The sequence below is a fragment of the Chrysemys picta genome, chromosome 5 (genome assembly GCF_011386835.1).
Source record: "Chrysemys picta bellii isolate R12L10 chromosome 5, ASM1138683v2, whole genome shotgun sequence".
NCBI classification, from domain to species: Eukaryota; Metazoa; Chordata; order Testudines; family Emydidae; genus Chrysemys; species Chrysemys picta.
The window spans coordinates 117938125-117960318 of NC_088795.1; the positions used below are offsets into that span (position 1 = coordinate 117938125).

At 40.8% G+C, this 22194-nt stretch overlaps 1 protein-coding gene across 11 annotated transcripts in view; it reads right to left on the reverse strand.

Moving 5' to 3' along the window:
- The window catches only part of EVC2 (EvC ciliary complex subunit 2), a 166657-nt gene that overhangs the window by 74501 nt on the left and 69962 nt on the right, over nt 1-22194 (reverse strand). For 7 of the 11 annotated variants that reach the window (XR_010601916.1, XM_065598188.1, XM_024106873.3 and 4 more), the window contains 3 exons: nt 13252-13585; nt 7727-7966; nt 5210-5385 (listed from right to left, as the gene is read on the reverse strand). Coding sequence is in view for 10 of the 11 variants with exons in the window: in XM_065598188.1 (XP_065454260.1) it covers nt 5210-5385; nt 7727-7966; nt 13252-13585 (750 nt within the window). In the remaining variant the exon portion in view is untranslated. The remainder of the gene's footprint in view (nt 1-5209; nt 5386-7726; nt 7967-13251; nt 13586-22194) is intronic. The other 4 variants (XM_065598187.1, XM_065598186.1, XM_008170167.4 and 1 more) reach the window with 1 other exon arrangement.

Here is a 22194-nt window from a genome sequence, read left to right on the forward strand (position 1 = left end):
TCAGCCCAGCTCCCTAAGGGGGCCAGCTGAGATTTGGCAGAGTGCAGCTACACTCACCCTCAACCCCTAAGCCAGTGTTTGTACGGGGGGGAGTGAAGGGGAATGGTTGGCATAGGAACTAACTACACTGACTTTATGCCGCCTGAGAGCTCCCTAACCCCTGGCAGAATTCTCAGTAGGCTGTACAGGCCAGAGTCCAGCCCCTTTGCGCTGAGTGATGCAAAGAGGGCAGAATGGAGAGAGAATCTGGCCCAGAGACATCTGAATATCCATCATTGCCTACTATATTATGGGCAAAATTTTAAAACTTGTATACCTAGAGTTAGAGACACACAGTGGGTGAGGTAATATCTTTTACTGGATCAAATTCTGTTAGCAAAAAGAGACCAACTCGAAAGCTTTCTCTTCCACCAACAGAAGTTGTTCCAATAAAAGATATTACCTCACTCACCTTGTCTCTCAAATATCTTGGGACCAACACGACTACAACAGCACAGCAAATACCTAGAGTTAAGCACCTAAATCCGTATTTAGGCACCAAATCAGCAGCTTGATTTTCAAAAGGAGCTGAGCTGTTCAGAAAAGTCAAGCTTCTTATTTAAATGCTAACTTTAGACAGCCAAGTTTCAAAATACTGGCCTCTAGATTTTGTTTGAAATTTTCTCTATAGTCCTAGAGTGGCTGTTTTTATAACTGAAACCCACATTTACTTATTTTGTTAACATTCTTACAGTATCTTTTTCACATGAATCTCAATTGACTTTTTACCCAATATATTTTAAACATTCTATTAGCTCTGCTTTTAAAAGTCCTTTACAGCATTTATGTCATGCCTGTTTTATGCTACCTCTGAATTTGTTTATGTGTATTCTATCTTATTCACATCTTTTCCCAATTTCATTTCTAGATATAAAACAATTATGCATCTCTCAAAATTCCCTTTCATCCCATCCATACGTTTAAAGTACCTAATCTACTGTATACTGGTTTTGATAAAGGAACATCTACATTTGTAATTAGAGAAGTGGGAACTGAAGGGTAAGATGAAAAAGCAGAGAAGATTAATGATACAATTTAAAAGGACCAGCATTTTGGTTCAGACTTTTCTTGCTCTTAATATTTCTTATGCTCTGGTCTGTAAATATTCCCCAATTCCCCTTATAATTAAAGATTGAAATTCTAGCCGACCTTCCATGGAAATCTTCTTCTGGGTTTTGGGCATGATTCTCAGCTTTGCCTAACTCTGGAGAATGTTTTGAAATACTACATTGTGTAGTTTTACAATATCAACATCCAGGGAATGAAAAAATAGCACACAGGTCTTGCCAATCTTCTGAAAGCAAACATCTTGTGTGTGTGTTGTGTGTGTGTGAGGGCTGGGGGGTGTTCTGAAGTTATAGCAGGGTCACACAAGATAACAGAATAATGTCACTTTGTTTTGCAAGTGTCTCTAACTTTGCAGAATTTAGTTTAAAATTTGAAACTATGAAAAAAAATCTGGGGAATCCTCCATCCAACCTTCCTATTACTTACATGGTGAGAGGAAAAGCCATTTGCTGATATTGTTTGTAGATCTGGGTGCAAAACTAATTGTGTTGTAAGAAACACAATCACAAGATTTCTCTTGAAAGTAGAACTGCATCCCTCACCCAACTTGTAAATTCTTCCTCACCCCTCTGAATATTATAGGCAATGAATAGCACGCGAAGTTAAAGAGAGAAAAGCGTTGTTTTACACTAGGATTTTCTAATTGCTCATGTTAGCGCTGCAGTTTTTTGTGTAAGTGAATGTCACACTGTAACATCACCAAAAGCTACCCAGGCCTTGCCTTTCAACTACTGAGATTTTTTTTCTTGTAACTCTCCTCTCTCTCTTTTCTAGTCATTGATTTTTTTTTTATTTTGCAACTCAAGTTCAGTATCAGTTATTAAACAATGAACTAAAGCTACTTTTCCAGTTTAATAAACCCCAGTTCTTCCTTCATTTTAGTAATCGGCTCCTATGGATTCATGATTAAATCCAATGGCCTATTCAATTACAGCTTCTCATTAAGGGCCTTCCCAAAGTAACAATGTCTGCAGAACAACCAAAGAACTTTTCTCAAGGAGACCAAAAGCATAATCTGTTTTGAAAGTGATGTGAAATGATGGAAGTTACAGGCTGCAGAAGTGGGGTCTTCATTATATTACATAGGAGGTGGTAAGATTGGTTTTGGCCATGTAGTTGCACATACATTATAGTAGCACCCAAAACATGCAAAGCAGAGTACAGGCATATAGGAAGACTGTCCTTGCTCAATAGTCTAATGGTAGTCATGACTCAACAAGTGACAGCTACTACAATAGGTGGCTAAATAGAAGAGCAAAAGGTTACAAAAATAAGGTAAGCTACTTGGCTCTCAAAGAACAGTTATCCAGTCTCTAATGAAGCGCTGTGAGTTTTGCACTACTTGCAGATACAGAACATGATCTCTGGTACCGCATATCAGTCTGCCTTTGGGCCTCTAAACTAGGGCTGTTGATCAATTACAGTTAATGCCTGTGATGAACTGAAAACAAAATTAACGCATTATTTGTTAAAGCATTAATCGCATTCCTCTGGATGGGGAGAGAGGCATCGGCGGCGGTGGGAGGGTGGGGAGGCTGAAGCCCCAGCGTGTAGCTCCACAGGTGGGCTGAAGTGCTGGGCTGGAGCCCCGCACCCCGAGGGGGAGCTGAAGCCCTGAGCCCCATATGGGACTGGAGCCCCGAGCCCTATGGGGGATGAAGCCTGGAGCCCCGAGCGGGACTAGAGCCCTGAGCCCCGAGCAGAGCTGAAGTCCTGGGCCCTGAGTCTATCTTTGAAAGTATAGAAAATATCCAAAAATATTTAAATAGATGTTATTCTATTATTGTTTAACAGTGCAATTAAAACTATGATTAATTGTGATTTATTTTTTTTTAATTGTTTGACAGCCTGTCACAGGGTCCGCACAGGTTTCCACCTTCTTGCCCTGTGCCCAGGCTGGTAAAATAAGAGTTCTCATGCCTTCTTCTGGTGTTTCACCCTTGTGCTTTATTTTACAGTGCCACCATGTAGTCCCCTTTATCCCCCAACAGTTATCCCCTTTCTAACCCGTTCCAGGGTCTCTTGGCCCTTGAGGCTCCCTTCCTCTGGGAAGGAGACAGAGATGTAGCCTCCTGTCCCCTCCTAGGCTAGCTCCCCAACTGAGTTTTGTTCAGGGCTTTTAGAGCCCGCCCAGCCTACAGCTCAGCTGTCGCTGCTTAGCTCAGTCTATTGCAGTGAGCCAGCCCTCGTTAGGGTCCGCAGCTGGGCTCCCTGCTGGCTGCTTTGAGCCTCTGCCCCTGGCCTCTCTGCCCGAAAGCAGGGCTTAGCCAGCATTTTAGCAGGACATTCAAGGGGTTTCACACCCCTGCCCTGCCACACAGCCCTGCTCTAAATCTTCTATTATTTGTACCTTTCAATTGAGAACAATAGCAGGAAAGAAAACAATTTAAATAGTAAGATGTCTATATGGTCCTGTTACTGGCTGAGAAGTTTGGATTATATTAATCTATTTTATATTTGTTTCTGTAATTCATGGCACCCAAATGACTGACAACTGGCTCCAATATAGATGTCTAAAATATATAAAGAAAGATATGGGCACAAGATCAACAAAAAAATTAGTAATTTGCTTTCCTGCACACTGACACATTCTACTTTCCTGGCATACTCGTTTCGCCACATGCCAGGCTAGCAGATGCTGCAGCTCTTTTGGTACTAGCTAGAGTTTTCCCTCAAACTGTTCTATATTGTCATGTAATTTTAACTGCTCATTTCACCAGCACCATTTCATCATTTTTATGTCTCCATATTACCTTCAGGGATATTTCTACAGTATCCTCAAATACAATATCTGGATCAGCCCAGAGCCTATATGATCTAAAAGAAATATCCCAAAGCAGTTAAATAAATATTTTTCTGCCATTCATTTTTACTTATTACTTTAGCCAACATTTATTCTTTAATATTCCCAGCAGCATGTGGCTTGTCTGCTAATAAAGATCTATACCAATTATATCATTTATAAACTCAGTCAACTGTGGAGACCATCTTTCCTTTGGAAAACTTTTATGCATGCCAATTTGAGACCATCTATCCAGCTCCTCACCCTAAATGCTAAATTTAGAAGTGAATCGGAGTTGGACTTTTCATCTAGGTCTAGATTTTCATGCACATAGGGCCCTGTTCAGTAATTCTTAACAACAGTATTCCCATTGACTTAAATGGGCTATTTACATGGATGAGTACTATCTGAGTAAGTAAAGGATCTATAATCAGCCCCAAACTCTTGCTAGCTTCAGTGGGAGCCATAATCCTCCAGCAGCAGAACCTGGGCACCTGTTAATTAGTCAACAGTACATGTTCCCATCAGTCAAGGAAACTGGCCGAAACACTTTATTTGTGAGGCAAGTTTTGAGACTACTCATAAGACGCTGCATTAATCTAAAACTAAATGATCCAGTTAAGCAAATCACATATTAAAATCAAACATGGAAGTCATTCTCTTGGACATGTATTTGTATGACATGGATTGAGGCTGGGAGAAAAGAAAATAACCAAGATCTTATTTGAACACATTCACAGCAACACATAGTTCAGGTCTAGATCACACACAAGGGTTGGGACTAGAACCCTTGACTAAAGCTCCAAAAGCACACGCTTCTACCACTTGAGCTAAAGAGCAACAGAGAGTCCTAAACTAATCCAGACTAATACAGCTACCCCTCTGATACTTGGGCTAAAGAATCTCTCTAGCCACTAATATTAGTAGAAATTACCTTATTCTCTCAGTGGGGCTGCTACCAGAGGGCAATATTAGTCACTCACACACAATGACCCTGATCCTGTAACATTCAGCACAGAAACAGAGCTTCACTGAAGTAAATAGGCTCTAACTGGGTATGTGGGACAGCAGTATTTCTGTGTTGTGGGACCAGGGCCAAAGACAGTATATTACACTATGATGCTGAATATCCAATATGGTAGCTACTAAATATTCTATTGAATTATTTTAAAAATAATAAATCTTCTCAGTAAACTTTTAAATTCTATTAATTAACCTTTATTAGGGATAGCTAAAAATATTTTTGAAGAGTACCATATGTCACTCAGATAACATAGGAGTGGAGACACCAGAAATAGTTAAAATAGAGATTATATTTACCTTTCCGTCTTGTTAATGAGACTTGTTATCTGGCTTGCTGCTATGTTCAAGAGAGAAGAGGCTTGGGAATCCCATAAATGTATATTATTTATTAGGTACTCTCTGTACGCAAATCTTTTACTCAGATGATACTTCTTATTAGCCTGCAAAAAATCCATTAGCTCTTCAATGTACTCCTATAGGAAAGAATGTGAACACATATGTCTAATTAGAAGTTATGTTCATTTTAACTAACATCTGAGAGAGTGCTATTTAGACCAGTTTTGTGCATTAGAAGAATAATATTAAACAGCCTTTACAAATGAAAAACAACAATGAACTTCCATACAAGCTAGTTACAAGTATTTTAAATTAGATGATTATGTCAAGTTATTACAGTTGCATCAGTCTAACACAGTTTGTTGATCTTCGGGCCTGAACAGCCAGCTACTGAGCACAGTGCTTACTACCCAGAGTAGCCCATGGAGGTCAATGAGACTACTCAGGGTCCTGATTCAACAAGGTACACCTCCACCCCGATATAACACGAATTTGGATATAACGCAGTAAAGCAGCGCTCCGGGGGGAGGGGGGGGAGGGGAAGAGGGCAGGGCCGCGCACTCCGGTGGATCAAAGCAAGTTCGATATAACGCGGTTTCACCTATAACGCGGTAAGATTTTTTGGCTCCCAAGGACAGCGTTATATCGGGGTAGAGGTGTACTTCAAGCACGTCCCTAAATTTAAGTGCACGACCAGTCCTGTTGACTTTAGCAGGACTACTCATGTGCCTAAACTAGGCACATGCTTGCTGAACTGGGGCCCAAGGGTAGTAAGCTCTATGCTCAGTAGAAAGCATATGCAGAGCCATGCTCTTTAAAAAACAAACAAACAAAAAAACCATTATCTTTCCCTAGAGCAATTTTCACTTTAAGATAGACTGTGAAATTTCCAAAAGTGCCTATGTGACTTAGGATCCTAAATCTAAGGGTCTAAGTCACTTAAGCACCTTTGAAGATTTTACTCATGAGTTTTAAAAACAGGCCAAGTTTTATTCAGATTTGTAACGTAAAACCCAATTAGCCGGTACAGACTGCCTGAGTGAACATGCACAACTCCTATCATTATTGGAGATGGTTATGTACATGTATTAATAATTTTTGTCTAGACTTTAAATTTTCAAAATTAAGGGGCTGTAGTTTTGCATCTTATTTCTACTGTCAATCAGTTTAAAAGTGATAACACGGCAAAGCTCTGTGACGGGTTGGATCACAGAAACCCCTTTGGGGCTGCCAACTGATGTGCCAAGATTACTTCTGCCCCTGCTTTCTTGCCCTGGCAGCTTGGGACTTCAGTGCCCTGCCTGGTTTGAGCCAGACCTGCTAGCCTGCTGCAAACCCAGACCCAGGTCTGAACCACGTTCCCTAACAGCTGTAGGCTGAAACTGAAAGCAGTTTAAGAAGTGTTCCTGTCTTTAACACTCAAATGCTCAACTCCCAATGGGGTCCAAACCCCAAATAAATCCGTTTTACCCTGTATAAAGCTTATACAGGGTAAATTCATAAATTGTTCGCCCTCTATAACACTGATAGAGAGATATGCACAGCTGTTCCCTCCCCCCCCCCCCCCCCCGGTATTAATACATACTCTGGGTTAATTAATAAGTAAAAAGTGATTTTACTAAATACAGAAAGTAGGATTTAAGTGGTTCCAAGTAATAGCAGACAGAACAAAGTGAATTACCAAGCAAAATAAAATAAAACATGCAAGTCTAAACCTGATACAGTAACAAAACTGAATACACATAAAAATCTCACCCTCAGAGATGTTTCAATAAGCTTCTATCACAGACTGGATGCCTTCCTAGTCTCGGTACAATCCTTTCCCTTCGTACAGCCCTTGTTCCTGCTCAGGTGGTAGCTAGGGGATTTCTCATGATTGCAGCCCCCTTTGTTCTGTTCCACCACTTCAATAGCTTTGGCACAAGGCAGGAATCTTTTGTCTCTCTGGGTCTTTCCCCCTCTCCCCCCTCTAAAGGAACTGCTCCAGGTTTAGGATGGATTTCAGTACCAGGTGACATAGTCACATTTCCTGTGAGACTCCAAGCCTTTATTCCTCCCAGGCTGACTCACAGGAAGGCCTGCCTGCAAACAGAGCCATCCACAGTCAATTGTCCTGGCTGATGAGAGCCATCAAGATTCCAAACCACCATTAATGGCCCACACTTTGCATAATTACAATAGACCCTCTGAGTTATACTTCATATTTCTAGTTCAGATACAAGAGTGATACATTTATACAAATAGGATGACCACACTCAGTAGATTATAAGCTTTGTAAGGATACCTTACAAGAAACCTTTTGCATGAAGCATATTTTAGTTACATTATATTCACACTCATCAGCATATTTTTATAAAATCATATAGAGTGCAACATCACAAGCTCTACAAGTGGAGAAAATTACAGAAACATTTCACAAACATTACTATGTGATGGCTCTCTGTTGGGAAGTTAAGAGTGGAATATTTATGTCATTACCTGTATTTTAGAGTAATCCTGCACTAGTGCTTTGGCTGCTTCTAACTTCAATTCTCCTTTGAAAATGGCATTTTTTATCTGAGTAAAAAAGACATTATGGAGCTCTGTTCTCTGGAAAATAGCCAGCTGTCGATAAGCTTTTGCAAAGTACTCCTCCTGCCTCACCAAAAGGAACCTCTTCATGTGGTTCTGCTCAAGTTTGTGAATTTTTTCCAGAAGACACCTGTATTCTATAGCAGACTGGAAGAGGACAAAAAACAAAAACACGCAAACCCAAATGATTACCAGTGTTTAATATATTTTAAAAGTATCAATATTACTGAGACTAAGGATTACAACAAGATCAGATGTATTCAATGCATACTATGCTCAATCCTCTTTAAGTGATCTGAAATGAGCAGCTGTTTTGAAATAAAATAATATTAACATTAAATCATATTTTCAATATTCAACAGAAAAGCCAATGCTAGAAGATGAAGTTGTTCATCTATCCATAACACAAAGGGTTACACATAGTCAACTAATAACCCAGATCACATTGCCAAAGCATAATGAAGACTTTTCGGAACTGAAGAAGTATCCTATAAAATTACTTATAAAATTCTACTGCAATCCTTAAAAAGTTTTTAACTAATAAAGTAGCATATACATTAACTTCAATGGGGCTTCTTGCACTTTGTACAGCCAAGCATATGCTTAAATCTTTGGCGAGGCTGGAGCCTTAGACCATAAATGTAGTGCACTACCATTCATCAGCCAGTAGAGAGAGTACAATGTATCTCGCAAATGTTCAGATTGGGAATCCAGGTTCTAATAATGGCAGGATATCCATCACTACAGTATCAAAATAGTACCTGTGTGCCATCCAAGATTAAAAAAACAAACACAAAAACCACAAAACTGACATCTTTGTTTTCCTCCTGTGCTGGCAAGAAGCAGGGCTTAGGGCTTTGCAACTGTTGTTTTTAATCCTTTTCAAATTACTCAAATCAACACTTCTACTCTTCCACACACAACAGTGGGTTTATTTACTCTGTGAAAACTTGGGAAAAAGTGAATTTTGCCTATATGTTTTAATCCTATGGCACTGAACTCCCTGGGAGATTTGCCACTGGCTTCAGAGGGAGTAGGATCGAACCTTTAAAGCTGAATGTGGCAAGGTAAGTGGTTCCAAAGCTACCATATGCTGATGCACAAAAATCAAGGGAGCAAACAAAATAATGATAACGCCAAACTCCACTCCACTCCAAAAAAAAAAAAAAAAAAATAAAGAAAAGCAAGAAATTTTTTTTTAAGCTAAACAAAAATAATATTGTAGCTCCTATAAAGGACAATATAGACTATGCAATCATTGGCAAGGGATGCATCTAGATCAGGGGTTCTCAAAACTGGGTCAGGACCACAAAGTGAATCACAACCTGTTTTAATAGGGTCACCAGGGCTGGTATTAGACTTGTTGGGGCCCGGGGCTGAAGCCCGAGCCCCATCACCTGGGGCTGAAGATGAAGCCCAAGGGTGTCAGCCCTGGGCAGCAGGTCTCAGGTTACATGCCCCCTGCCTGAGACTGAAGCCCTTGGGTTTCTGCTTTGGCCCTCCCGCCTGGGGCAGTGGGCCTTGGGCTTTGGGCCCCTCAACCTCGGGCAGTGAGCTCAGGCTTTGGTCCCCATTCCTGAGGTCATGTAGTAATTTTTGTTGTCAGAAGGGGGTCACGATGCAATGAAGTTTGAGAAATACTGATCTAGACACAAGCTAGCTATAATACATAATAAAATATTAATATGCATTTTGAATATATCTGTTGTTTGGGGTAAAGCTTGATATAGATGTATGGGACAGGGAGAGCATCACAACTCCCTTCCTGTTCATTAGTCAGATACGTAACTCTGGTATTCATGTTTCTGAAAAATAAAGACCCTTGGGTTTTGCTTGTGCCTTATTAGCAATGTAAAGACATCTCCAAAGCTTACAACGCAAATGTTGTCAAAAGAATCAAACTTTCTCACAGTAATTTGTTGGGTGAAAATGAACAAATGATACCTTACTTTTCAATCCAAATGAGTTATAGATTTAAACACACACACAAATTTTTGGCTAGATGTAATGGCACAAGAAAAGAAAAAAAATTCTCTGCTTGTGCCCCTTTGTGGTCCTGGAATAACAATGGAATCCACTGGCATGGACCACTGCACAGATTTCAATGCAGATCCCACTGAAATCACTGGAACTTGGAAGAGATGCAGGGGTCTGTTCTTTTAGGTTCCATTCAGAATCAGGGCCAATCTTTCTAAAACCAGAAATCCTGGTAGATGTAGTGGAATATATCTGATGCTCCTTGTACACTTGTTAAAAGGTAGAAAAACTTAAAAACTGAATTAGAGAGCAACTGTTCAATTAGAATTTGAATGACAACTAAACAGGTTGACAAGGTGGATGTGGTATTATCTTTTATTGGACCAACTTCTGTTGGTCAGAGAGAAAAGCTTTCCAGCCACCACAGCACTTCTTCCGGTTTGGGAAACACTCAAGAGTCTCACAGCTAAATTCAAGGTGGAACAGATTGTTTAACATAAATAGTTAACATCTTTCAAGGGACCATTCAAGGAAAAGTGTATCTCTTCCAGTGCAGTAAATGCCCCAATAATAATATGGGTGAAACCAGACAACCACTACTCTCTCCAGTGAACTCACACAGGAAAATGATAGAAGTCAAAAACACCCTATCACCTGTGGTGAACACTTTTCACAAAACAATCACTCAATATCCGACCTCTCAGTTCTCATTCTCAAAGGAAATCTGCACAACTTCAAAAGACGACTCTGGGAGCTTAAATTCATAACATTGTTAGACACTAACAAAGATGGATGGAATAGGGACACTGGATGTATGACATATTACAACAATGTATAACCCACTAAAACCTCCAACCCCCAGCTGCTTTCCCCCCTCCTGACTGGAGGGCTGTCAATGGGTCACTTCACTTTGAATAATCCCTTGAAATTATGTGTTAACTACTTATCCTAAACAATCTGTTCCATCTTGTATTTAGCTGTGGCACTCGAAGGCTATGGCTACCCTGGCGCTTTACAGCGCTGCAACTTTCTCGCTCAGGGGTGTGAAAAAACACCCCCCTGAGTGCAGCAAGTTACAGCGCTGTAAAGCGCCAGTGTAAACAGTGCCCCACCTCATGGAGGTGAAGTATCTGCAGTGCAGGAAGACCTCTCTCCTAGCGCTGGCGTGTGACCACACTCGCACTTCAAAGCGCTGCCATGGGAGCGCTCCCGCAGCAGTGCTTTGAAGTTTCGAGTGTAGCCACGGCCTCAGTACCTTTCCCAGACCTGAATAAGAGCTCTGTGTAAACTAGAAAGCTTGTTTCTCTGACCCACAAAAGTTGGTCCAATAAAAGATATCACCTCACCTACCTTGTCTCTCTAATATCCTGGGCCTAACATGGCTACAACAACGCTGCATACAACTAAATAATTGAAACATGCAATTACCTGCTTAAATGTATGACTCAACCTTGAGAACTGCCCAGGTTTCCTGCCCCGCACAATTTGTCATTAAAGTACAAAATAGTTTTGGATATTGAGAGCCTTTGTTTAGACAAGCAAAACCCCATTACCACAACAGTGTAACCCAGAGACATTTTTGTGAAAATGTGCCCCCATTAAAATCAATGGCGGGGGGCAAATTTTATTGTCTGAATTAATCAATCAATCAATAAAAATATGCACCAGATAAGAAAGGAAACAGGGACGCCCTTTAAGAGCCACATCTGAGAGTTCAGTTCAAAAATGGGGGGGGAAATAGCTCAGTGGTTTGAGCAGTGGCCTGCTAAATCCAGGGTTGTGAGTTCAATCCTTGAAAGGGCCACTTAGGAATCTGGGGCAAAATCAGTACTTGGTCCTGCTAGTGAAGCCAGGGGGTTGGACTCAATGACCTTTCAAGGTCCCTTCCAGTTCTAAGAGAGGGGATATCTCCATTAATTTTTTTTTTTAAATTACTAGTGGCTGCTCTGGAAGATACTCAAGCCTCAGCCGAGAATACACATCAGAAATAAAATCCAAGGCCTGCTTCCTCCCACACCCATGGAATAATAGGAAAATGGTAAACATTTTAGAGTGGGATTTTCATAGGCACTCAACACAGGCCTCACTCTGCTCCCAGCAGTTAAGCCAAGCTAAGCACTTCTGAAAAACACCACCCTTAGATTTTTAGCCATCGTCTGAACCCAGAGACAAATTTACAGTGTGAGAGAGAACAGAAGGAGGGCTGATCCCATTCAACTAACCTCATGTTTCCTATCTTAGCTAAGGTCTATATTGGCACACCAACCTTCTCCCTTCTGTATCTGGTCTCTCACCCACATTTCTCCATTTTGGATTGCTGCATTTTATTCCCCAGCAATGCCACTTTCCTCCACATTCCAGAGGAAAAGTGGAACAACATGAATTATAGTATCTCTAAAGCTGGTAAGGATTCTTTCATAGATTTTAGTCCACTTTTCTCTGCTTCTATGAGTGTAAAGAGCACAACAGTTAAGGGGGGAAGAGGGAGGAAGGAGATAAATGGATCAGCACAAAAGCTCAAGGGTCTGGCTTTGAATTCTCTCCCCAGCGTCAATCCAGGATCTCTTAGTGGCTCCTATCATTGGGACTTCTAAAACCAAACTGGACAAAACACTAGAAAAAGTACAATGCTGGAAAGGTAGCTGGGTCAGCTTCAGCGAGAGGCAGAGCAAGCAAATTTCAGCTGAGTCCTTCTGCCTGCTAGTGTAAATATGTCAAAATGACAAGTGAACCCTTGCAAGAGTCACAGCTCATATACATATTTGTTCCTATGGAAGAGCTCAACAGGTCTGCACCACCCTGCATCCTCATTCAATGCTCCTCCATACAATAGGCCTTGCATCAAACCCTTTCCCACCAACCCCTACACACTGCTATTATCTTTGGTGGGTCATTTTTATCACAGTAACCATCATTTCTGCAAAAAATCTGTGTTATTAATTACCATAAAAGCACTAAACAACAACAAGTACACTGCATTCAAATAAAACATGATTTTTTGTTGTTGCTTATGCAAGCATGTGACAAAGAATTTAAGACACTATGGTAGACGTTTGCACATCTTGGTCTGTGGGAATATATTCCATATATGAATTATTTTGTCTCTACAACTCACTGAAAAATGGGCAGCTTGAACAGCAGCAATATTACATTTAATACATAGGTATACACGTTCATGCAGGAAGTGCAGCACCAGTGGCAAATAATGAATTGTGTTGGTTACTCCTTCTGAGCCATCTTCTTAATCGAAGTGATGAGGTTTGACAAATATGAAACATTAATTTGGGGGTTTTCTTTTTTAAGTAAACAGGGGTGAAATGTACAAAGACTACTGGCATTCTCACTAGGCAGCTGCAATAGCAAGAAAATAAAAACAGTGTGGCCATTACAGTCTAAAAGAGAAACCACCGGAAAAAAAATAACATTTCATACAAATTGTTATGTTACTTTCATACCTGATTTACCTTCTCATTCAATCGCTTGATTAATTCTTCAGCCTCATCATTTGCAGCTCTCTCTCGTTGGTGCTGAACCTCCATTTCCTTCCTAGTCTCTAGATTACATTCGGCGGTTAAAGCCACCATCTTCCTTGTATACTCCTCCCGAACTTCATTCTCCATTGCAAAAAACTGCTTTTTGAGAATTGAACCCATCCTTTTCTCCACATTAGGAGAGAGATTGTGTCTGAAAACCATGTTCTTCATCAACATGGCAATCACCTCTTTACACATCTGCATTCGATATGCTTCCAGATCAGCATCTGCACAAGTCAGGTTTGCTACCTTCAAGCTGTAAAATATAGTTAGGAGTGCTTAGGGCTTCAGATGACACACAGTTCCCATCACAAAAAAAGTTAACTAGCACCATTAGATTTTATACTACTGAATGGCATTCAGAGCAGAGCAGGAAGATCGCACAGTATTAGTCTAACAATAATAACACAAATTTGTCAGAGTGAGTCAATTTTAATAGCGTACCTTTAATAGAATCTTACTATTTTTAGATTTCCATTAGTAGTCAATAATAGAGAGGAAAAGAGAAATGAAAGAAAGATATTTTTAAAACATTAGCATATCTCTCAGATTAAAAGCAAACAAAAACATCCTACAAATGAATGCTGTGAAGAGAAATACATTCCTAGCAGATCAAATATTTTAGTGAGTGTAAACTGCACAGACTTTATGAAAATGGTTCCAAACTCACTATCCACCCACAGTAATACAGGTCTTGCCTGAAGTATTTACGCGTCTCTGAAAGCACCACAGGAAAAAAAAAAAAGCATGTGTTTTGATTAGTTGTTGATAAAACAAATTAATATAGCCATTATCTCTTTCACATGGAAATTAATCTAGTTCCAGAAAAGAGATTAGCAACACAGAGACAAATAATATTTTCTACAAAAGGCAATAGGCAATAAATATCATGCTGCATGTGAAGAGACACTCATTTGTCACTGGAGTTAATTAATTCAGAAGGACAATTATCTTTTACAGCATATATCTTTTCTAAATGCCCTGCCTCTGCCATTCCTGCACTCGTTGAAAGTCAATTCAGTATTAGAGAAATGGATTTCTTGCCCTTGCATGCCACTTTGCATGAAAAGATAGCACTGTATGCTTTTGCACACAGACTATAAGTAGATTTTAATATACTATCACTTCTGCGTGATTGACGATGTAAGTCTTGAACACATATTTGCAGCTTAAATCTGGTTAAGTGTGACTGATATAAAAATCAAACCAAAATGAAAATAAAATGTATTGCAAATAATAAAATTTTTTTCCAGTTATGGCAAATTACTGGTTTGATTGGTTCTTCAAGCTAAATTTTTGATAAGTTTCAAATGAGAAAGCGGAGACCCTGGAAAAGTTCGCAACATGTTTACTGTAATAATAAAATGCAGCTGTTTTACCTCAAGGAGCCTAAATATTAAATCCTACAAACTGTTCAGCCGGTTCCTCAAGCAATTCTTCATTTTTAAATAAAAAAAAAAAGATTTTAGTGTTTGCAAAAAGTAGTTGATCAACAGGACCTGAAAGCAAATTCCTCCATTTATCCACTGAACAGGTACAGAATTGGCACCAATCATGTCTCAACTGAAGGGAAGGGGCTAGTTCAAGCTCTATGACATTCAGTCCTTGGTCTTTTTGCAAATAATACAGTCAGTTGTACAATCGGTGCACACCAATCCCCATGGAATTAGATGGTGCCAATGACCTTATTTCACTCATATATTCAGAGTATCAAACACGTTTAACTCTCCAAATATGGTTTCCTATCCTATCTCCTAGAACTGGAAGGGACCTTGAAAGGTCATCAAGTCCAGCCCCCTGCCTTCACTAGCAGGACCAAATACTGATTTTGCCCCAGATCCCTAAGTGGCCTCCTCAAGGATTGAACTCATACCCCTCATAACCCTGGGTTTAGCAAGCCAATGCTCAAACCACTGAGCTATCCCTCTCCCCTTACTCTTTATAGGATTCTGCAGAAACAACAGGTTTGAAACAACACACACATACACACACAAAATGTTTGTGTGCATACGTGAATCCCCCTTGCCACTCCCCGAACTCAAAAAATAAAACTATGTTAGAAGAACATTACAGTTATAAAGTCAAGCACACAAAAGTTAGGAAATACTGAAATGAAGGATGCTTGTGCAATAGTTTGTGATCATGTAATTAAAGAGTGCACATAAATCATATACACAAGGGGATTGAATTATCTTCCTGCTCTGAATTCTGTCACTCAGGGCCACAGCATTGGCTGGCTGCTGAGAGAAGCAATTGTATGAAAAATTCTGGTCCAGCCCCTGCAGCCTCAGGATGAAGCATGATCAGTTGCTCTGTGGGGTTGATACATATACAGTCTAGTCAGCACATAGGAGCTATGAGGGGATGGAGCATGCTCGGTGTAGATGGAATCCTCAGAGAATTTAGCTGCCAAACTCTATCAAGTCTCCACTGAGCATATGCAAACAGATTTGTAGAGGTTTATAATTTGGCCAAAATTGGGCACATTGTCACAGGGACAGCAAAAAGCACATTCTTGACACAAAGCCACTTCTCTGCCAAATTTCATGTCCATGCTCCAAAGCAGTGGCTTTCCACCTTTCCAGACTCCTTCAGGAGTCTGATTTGTCTTGCGTACCCCAAGTTTCACCTCACTTAAAAACTACCTGCTTACAAAATCAGACATAAAAACACAGAAGTCTCACAGCACACAATTACTGAAAAGTTCCTTACTTTCTCATTTTTACCATATAATTATAAAATAAATCAACTGGAATATAAATATTTACTGTACTTACATTTCAAAGTATTATATATATCATAAATAAGTCATTGTCTGTATGGAATTTATTTTGTACTGACTTCACTAGTGCTTTTTATGTAGCCTGTTGTAAAATTAAGCAAATATCTACATGAGTTGATGTACCCCCTGGAAAACCGCTGCGTCCCCCCCAGAGGTATGTGAACCCCTGGCTGAGAACCACTGCTCCAAAACATGGGGGGAGCACGTGAGTTTCTCAATAAAATAGTTATGCAATTTTTTTTAACATAGATGAAACAAATATTTTTCTCTAGCATCATTCTTGGAAAGGAGGAAGCCACTTTTGCTGAAATTTTCCAAACAAATTCAGCCTTGGGCAGAATCCCAGCATGAAAAATTTCAGCCCAAAAATAGTTACAGTTTGGCAAAGTTATACAACCCCGTTTTCAGATGCTTACAATAGGATGCATCGAGCAACCTCAGCTATAGGCATCGCTACGTGAACCACCTAAAATATCTTTGATTTCTCTTGAAAATACAGCAGAAAATAGGTAATTCCTACAAAGTCTATTTCACGCTTCAAAGCGACTGGGCAGATTATCACTACTTAAAGGTCATGCTAACTTGGCCAAGGCTATGAATGCTACATTAGGTTCTATTATAATCTGCGATTAAAAAAAAATCCCCAGTAAGAAAATTAAATTTAAAATATCCATATATTTAACCCATTAGTAGTTCTTTATCTGCTCAAAAGCTATGAGCTTGTCTCATATACATTTCTTTTCGAGCCATCTCTCATCCTATTTTCCTCATCAGAGGGGTACAGTGCAGCCAAGGCCAGCCCCTTTACTTTGTACCCAAACTCCTGGTGTGGGGTCATGAATGCAGGGGTGATGAATTGGTTGTCATAGAAATGTACAGCTGCAGGGATGTAAACTTTCCACATCTCCTACTGCTCTCTCTTCATTACCACTTTCAGTATTCTTCTGAGGTGCCGCAAAAGAAGCCCTACACTCACCAGCTAGTGAGATCTGACAAGAGTACATCCCAGTGAGGTATGGCTGCAGGTATATTGTTCTTACAGTAACTGGCCTCTTGTGCTTTACCACAAGATCTTTCACTATGTGAATGCTTTAAAGATTCTTTGTAAAACACACACACAAGAGGATTGTGTTAAGGGCACTGTATGGAATTTATCTTTGAAATGCACAGATTTCGTGTGACTAAATCTCACGGTACATTGGCACCTTACAGACTAACAGATGTATTTGGGCATAAACTCATTTTCACTCCATGCATCTGAAGAAGTGGGTTTTTTACCCACGAAAGCTTATGCCCAAATACATCTGTTAGTCTTTACGGTGCCACCGGACTCCTTGTTGTTTTTGTGGATACTGACTAACACGGCTATCCCCGATACTTAAATCTCAGGGTAACACTGTAGGATTGCCCCTTTGCTAATCAGATTTTGGGGCCTTCCAGGTCAGTTTCCCATTTGACGCAGAAATTGGTTAGTCAAAGTCTGGGGTTTTTCTTCGTGTAATTTGAATATTTACAAATGATACACAAGTCATGTTTCCTCCAACAGAAGTGGCCACAAACTACATGTTTACAGAGACACAAGCTAAGATATTACAGGTCTATCATAAATTGGGAGCTGAGCTTCTGTCTCTCTTGGAGTCTCCTGAAATCCCTCCTCCTCTTCAACACATTATTCTACAACCCTCTCTTAGCCTCTGGGCCTCACTTAGGACCACATGGCTTCAAAACATAAGCACTGTGTCAACCCTTCCTTTGTGCAGCTGCTTTGCAATACAAAGAAAGCACGGAAAAGATCAGACTTTCCAGACAATGGGTGCTTTACCCCTCAATGACTGCCTGTGCAATGCCTTTCATCTTGAGTGTCTCTACTTCAACTCATAGCATGCATTGTATTTGTACTTTTCTGCATAGCAACATGAATGTAAGATTTTTTTAGCATATGATTGTAAGTAACAAAAGTACAAATTGCAACCGAACTAGTAGAAGACAAAACATAAGGGAGAGCGTTAGCTTTGCACCTCCCATCTCCAGTCCCCAGACAGAGCAATTGGGCAGGCACACAGTGGGAGGGAGAAAGAAGTGAGCTACTCTACAAAATGGAGCAAAGTAATTTATTACCCCTACCCCTCATCCAAGGGATGGGGGGTAACAAGGGATGAACTGAGTCACAACTCCTCCCTTGTCTCCTCCTGGGGTAGCATGGACGTACCATAATCCAGCGGTGGCCAAACCGCGGCTCTTTTACAGTTAAAGTGTGATTCCCGGAGGCCCCCCTCATCGTTTTCCATCTACCAGACAGCGGGAGCGGGGCTTGGAACTTCTGCCCTGCGGCAGGGTGGTGGGGCTAGGGACTTCTGTCAGAGATGACTGCTGCCTGCTAAGAGTGGGGGGGAGGGGGCACAATTTAAAGGTTCGGCCCATCCAATAGCTTCAGTCACATACCCCCGGGCAAATCCCCTCTCTTACCCCCAGCGGCCCCTCCCTTTCACTCCCAGGTGTTAGCTCTGCATAGAAAGACCTCTGCTTTAGCACCTTGGCTAGAGACATCAGCAAAAGCAGCTGAAGCCCTGAGCCCGGACAGGTGCCTCCCATGGGGCTGAAGCTCCGAGCCCCCCCTCCCCGCAACACTGAAGCCCCGGCAGGTGTGCCCCGGCTCTGGAACTTCTGAAGATTGTCCTACGCAGCTCAGAGGGTCAGTAAGCTTGGCCACCCCTTTTGCTCAGGACTGGGGACAGAAAGAACAATCTAACCCTTTGTGTCTTGTACAGCAGTGAGCACACTGTTAGCACCTAGCTACAAACCTTAATAAATAATAAGGCAAGTAGTTTCAGGTGAGTCCCCCAAAAGAGCAATGTTTACAACTGCTTGGGTCATACTTGCCTTTATTTTGAGGTACATATTTAATGAGAGAAAAAGTTCATAACCTGAGAGTCTGTGCATCTCTAGATCCAGGCAGGTGAAACAAAATGCCTTGCACTCTCTGTACTCTTCCTGCTCATCTTATTCATGTTTAAAAGGTCTCCCACATCTTACTGAGCAAATCCACCATACCAAAAATATGAAAGATAATGAACACAATTGGCAGTTGGAAATCTATTGATGAAAGAGATCAAAGTTCCAGTTGGACAAAGAGTGCAGTAAAGGACAGCACACAGAGATAGGTGACAGAAGGGGAAGGGAAATAAAAAAGTGAAAAGATGAGAAGAAAAGGCTGCTGCAAATATCAGTTCTAAAGATTTTTTAACTCACTTGAACAGCCACAGGTTTAAAGTGCTGCCAGAGAGGTACTGAGATAGGAGAATCCCAGGTGTCAAACGTGAAGAGGTAGAGAGTGGCTGAACATTTGATGTTTTCAATAGCCCTGAGCATCTAATGAAAGAAGAGAGCAAAGCAACCGGTGTCATGAAAGAACGGTGCATAAAGTGATAACAACTGAAATATTTCATTAACTATTAAAATAGATGTGGGGGGGGAGGGGTGTTAATCAGAGCTCATCACTCAAACTACAGATAGTAATGGATATACATAGCCTTCTGGGAGATATAATTTTTGAATGAACACATTTGTAGCTGTCAAATGTGATGCCTTTCAAAAAAGACAAATGAATTTATTTCTTTGTGATATGCATTTTTAAAATTTTTCTGTGTGAATCCAGAGCTCATGAAGATGAGCAACTCTAATGACATTGGCTTCAAAAGGCTAGAGGGGAGGCAAGCTCTGTACAAGTTTTCCCCACACAACATTTTCTCACTAAGATGAGACCAACCTTATTTTCAGTAACAACAAGGAGTCTGGTAGCACCTTAAAGACTAACAGATTTATTTGGGCATAAGCTTTCGTGGGTAAAAACCTCACTTCTTCGGATGCATTATTATTTTCAGTAGACATTCATGTCTAGCTGTGGAAGACTAGTGAGTTATTAGTATTTGCATTACAACAACACCCAATTATGAGAGGTGTGTACACTCACATAGCAAGAGACAGTCCCAGCCCCGGACATTCTGAGGACAAGAATGTGACTTGCCTTGCTCTCCTCCCAGAAGTGCATAAATCAATCCCCACCCTGGTCAGTCCCTTGTACTGGCAATCGACATCATGGGGTGGGAAAAGCAGCCTCTGTGGGGCTGCTACTGCCTCTCCCCCACAGCTGGGCGCAGAATGGGCAAGGGTAAGTAACAAGCAGAGCCTTGACTCTGCCCCCACAAAGCTCTAGCCAGTGAGGGGAAGCAATCTCCTAAAGGTATAGACTGAGAGCAAAGAGTGGGAAGGTGCATTTATATGTTGCCTGTTGCTCCGATTGTGAACTGAAAAATTAGTCCTAAATACAAGACAGCCAAAGCGTGGGAACTGAGACACAGCTCAATTAAAGGACTTCCCTAAAGTCTCACAAGAAGAACGTGGGTATGTCTAACTGCAATCGCAAGTGTGACTGCAGCTCAGGTAGGTGTACCCGCACCAGCTGTAATCCATACAACATGACTAAAAATAGCAGTGAAGACACAGCAGCACAGACCCCAGCACGGGCTAGGATCACGCTTGTACAGCCACATCTTCCATGCTATTCTTAGCTACACTATGAAGATTATATGCAATTGCAGTGTAGACATAAACATATGGCATAGCCAGCAATTGAACCCAGATCCCAGTCTGGTGTCTTCACCACAACCTTATCCTTTCCTTTCACTAACCTCTCTAGCATTAAAAAAAAAAATGTTAAGATAAGAACACTAACTATAAAAGGCAAATATTAGTTTATCGCTGTTGATACAGGTATGAAAGGAATAATAAAATAGCAATAATGTTTATTTGCTAAATCATAAACTTGTTATAGGATTAATACCATAAGAGTCTAGAAAGCTGGCTTTTTTTTTTTTAAATATGTAAAGCTTCTGGGCTATACTGAAGATTTTCAGTTCCACAGAATATTGTGTGTATTTTATCATGAAATGTACCAACATCAAAGCCTTATAAAAATTTCCAGCTTTAGGATTAGCTGCAGTTAAAGTAGAGAAAGAAGAGAGAAGATATCAATAATCTCTCCTGAAAACCTATTCATTCAGTAAAGTCTATAGGAAATTGCTCACTGATAAACATTCAATTGGTACTGCTGTTAATTCTTATATTTCCAGCAATATATAATTGTTCAACTGATGTGGAACCCTCAAGTTGTGCAGCAGCATATAACCATGTGATCTTGTTGTTGTTACCCCGCCCCCCCCCCCCCAATGTTTCCCTTCCAATTGTTTGTCACATTTTCTTGTTGGGCCTAGTCTGAAATGAGACTTTTAGGGGCAGGGACCATGCTGTCCTATGAGTTTGTACAGTATGCAGACCTATGCTGCCTGTGGGCATTTGTACAATACAAATAATTAGTAAGTAACATAACTAGTAAGTAGGCCTGAGAACAGGTCTTGAGATGGGGTAACGTTTAGCCATGATTAAAAGATAAAGTTTCAAATTCTCAGCACCTATTACAAGAGTTTTGTGCTTCTGAGGTAGCACAAAGCCACTATAAAGCTGTGCTAAAGGAGCAACTGAGGATTCCTCTTATCATAGGGGAACCCTCACTTGGTGTAAAATCAGTGTAAGCTGACTCTCTGCCACCTCTCTCCTCCTTGGGTGCAGGCCAGAATGCATGATTTTCTGCCAGATCCTCACCTAGAGCAGTGGCTGGCTGTAGCCTTTACAGCTAAGAGCACATTCAGTGCTGCTGTAAATTATGCCAAGAACCATTTCAGCCCCTGGCCAATTCTAGAGAGGGGACAGAACAACATAAGAATGGCCATACTGGGTCAGACCAAAGGTCCATCTAGCTCAATATCCTGTCTTCTGACAGTGGCCAATGCCAGGTGCCCCAGAGGGAATGAACAGAACAGGTAATCATCAAATCATCCATCCCTTGTTGCCCATTCCCAGCTTTCCCTGCCCATCCTGGCTAATAGCCATTGATGGACCTATCCTCCATGAATTTATCTATTTTTTTTAACTCTGTTACAGTCTTGGCCATTGATGGACCTATCCTCCATGAATTTATCTATTTTTTTTAACTCTGTTACAGTCTTGGCCATTGATGGACCTATCCT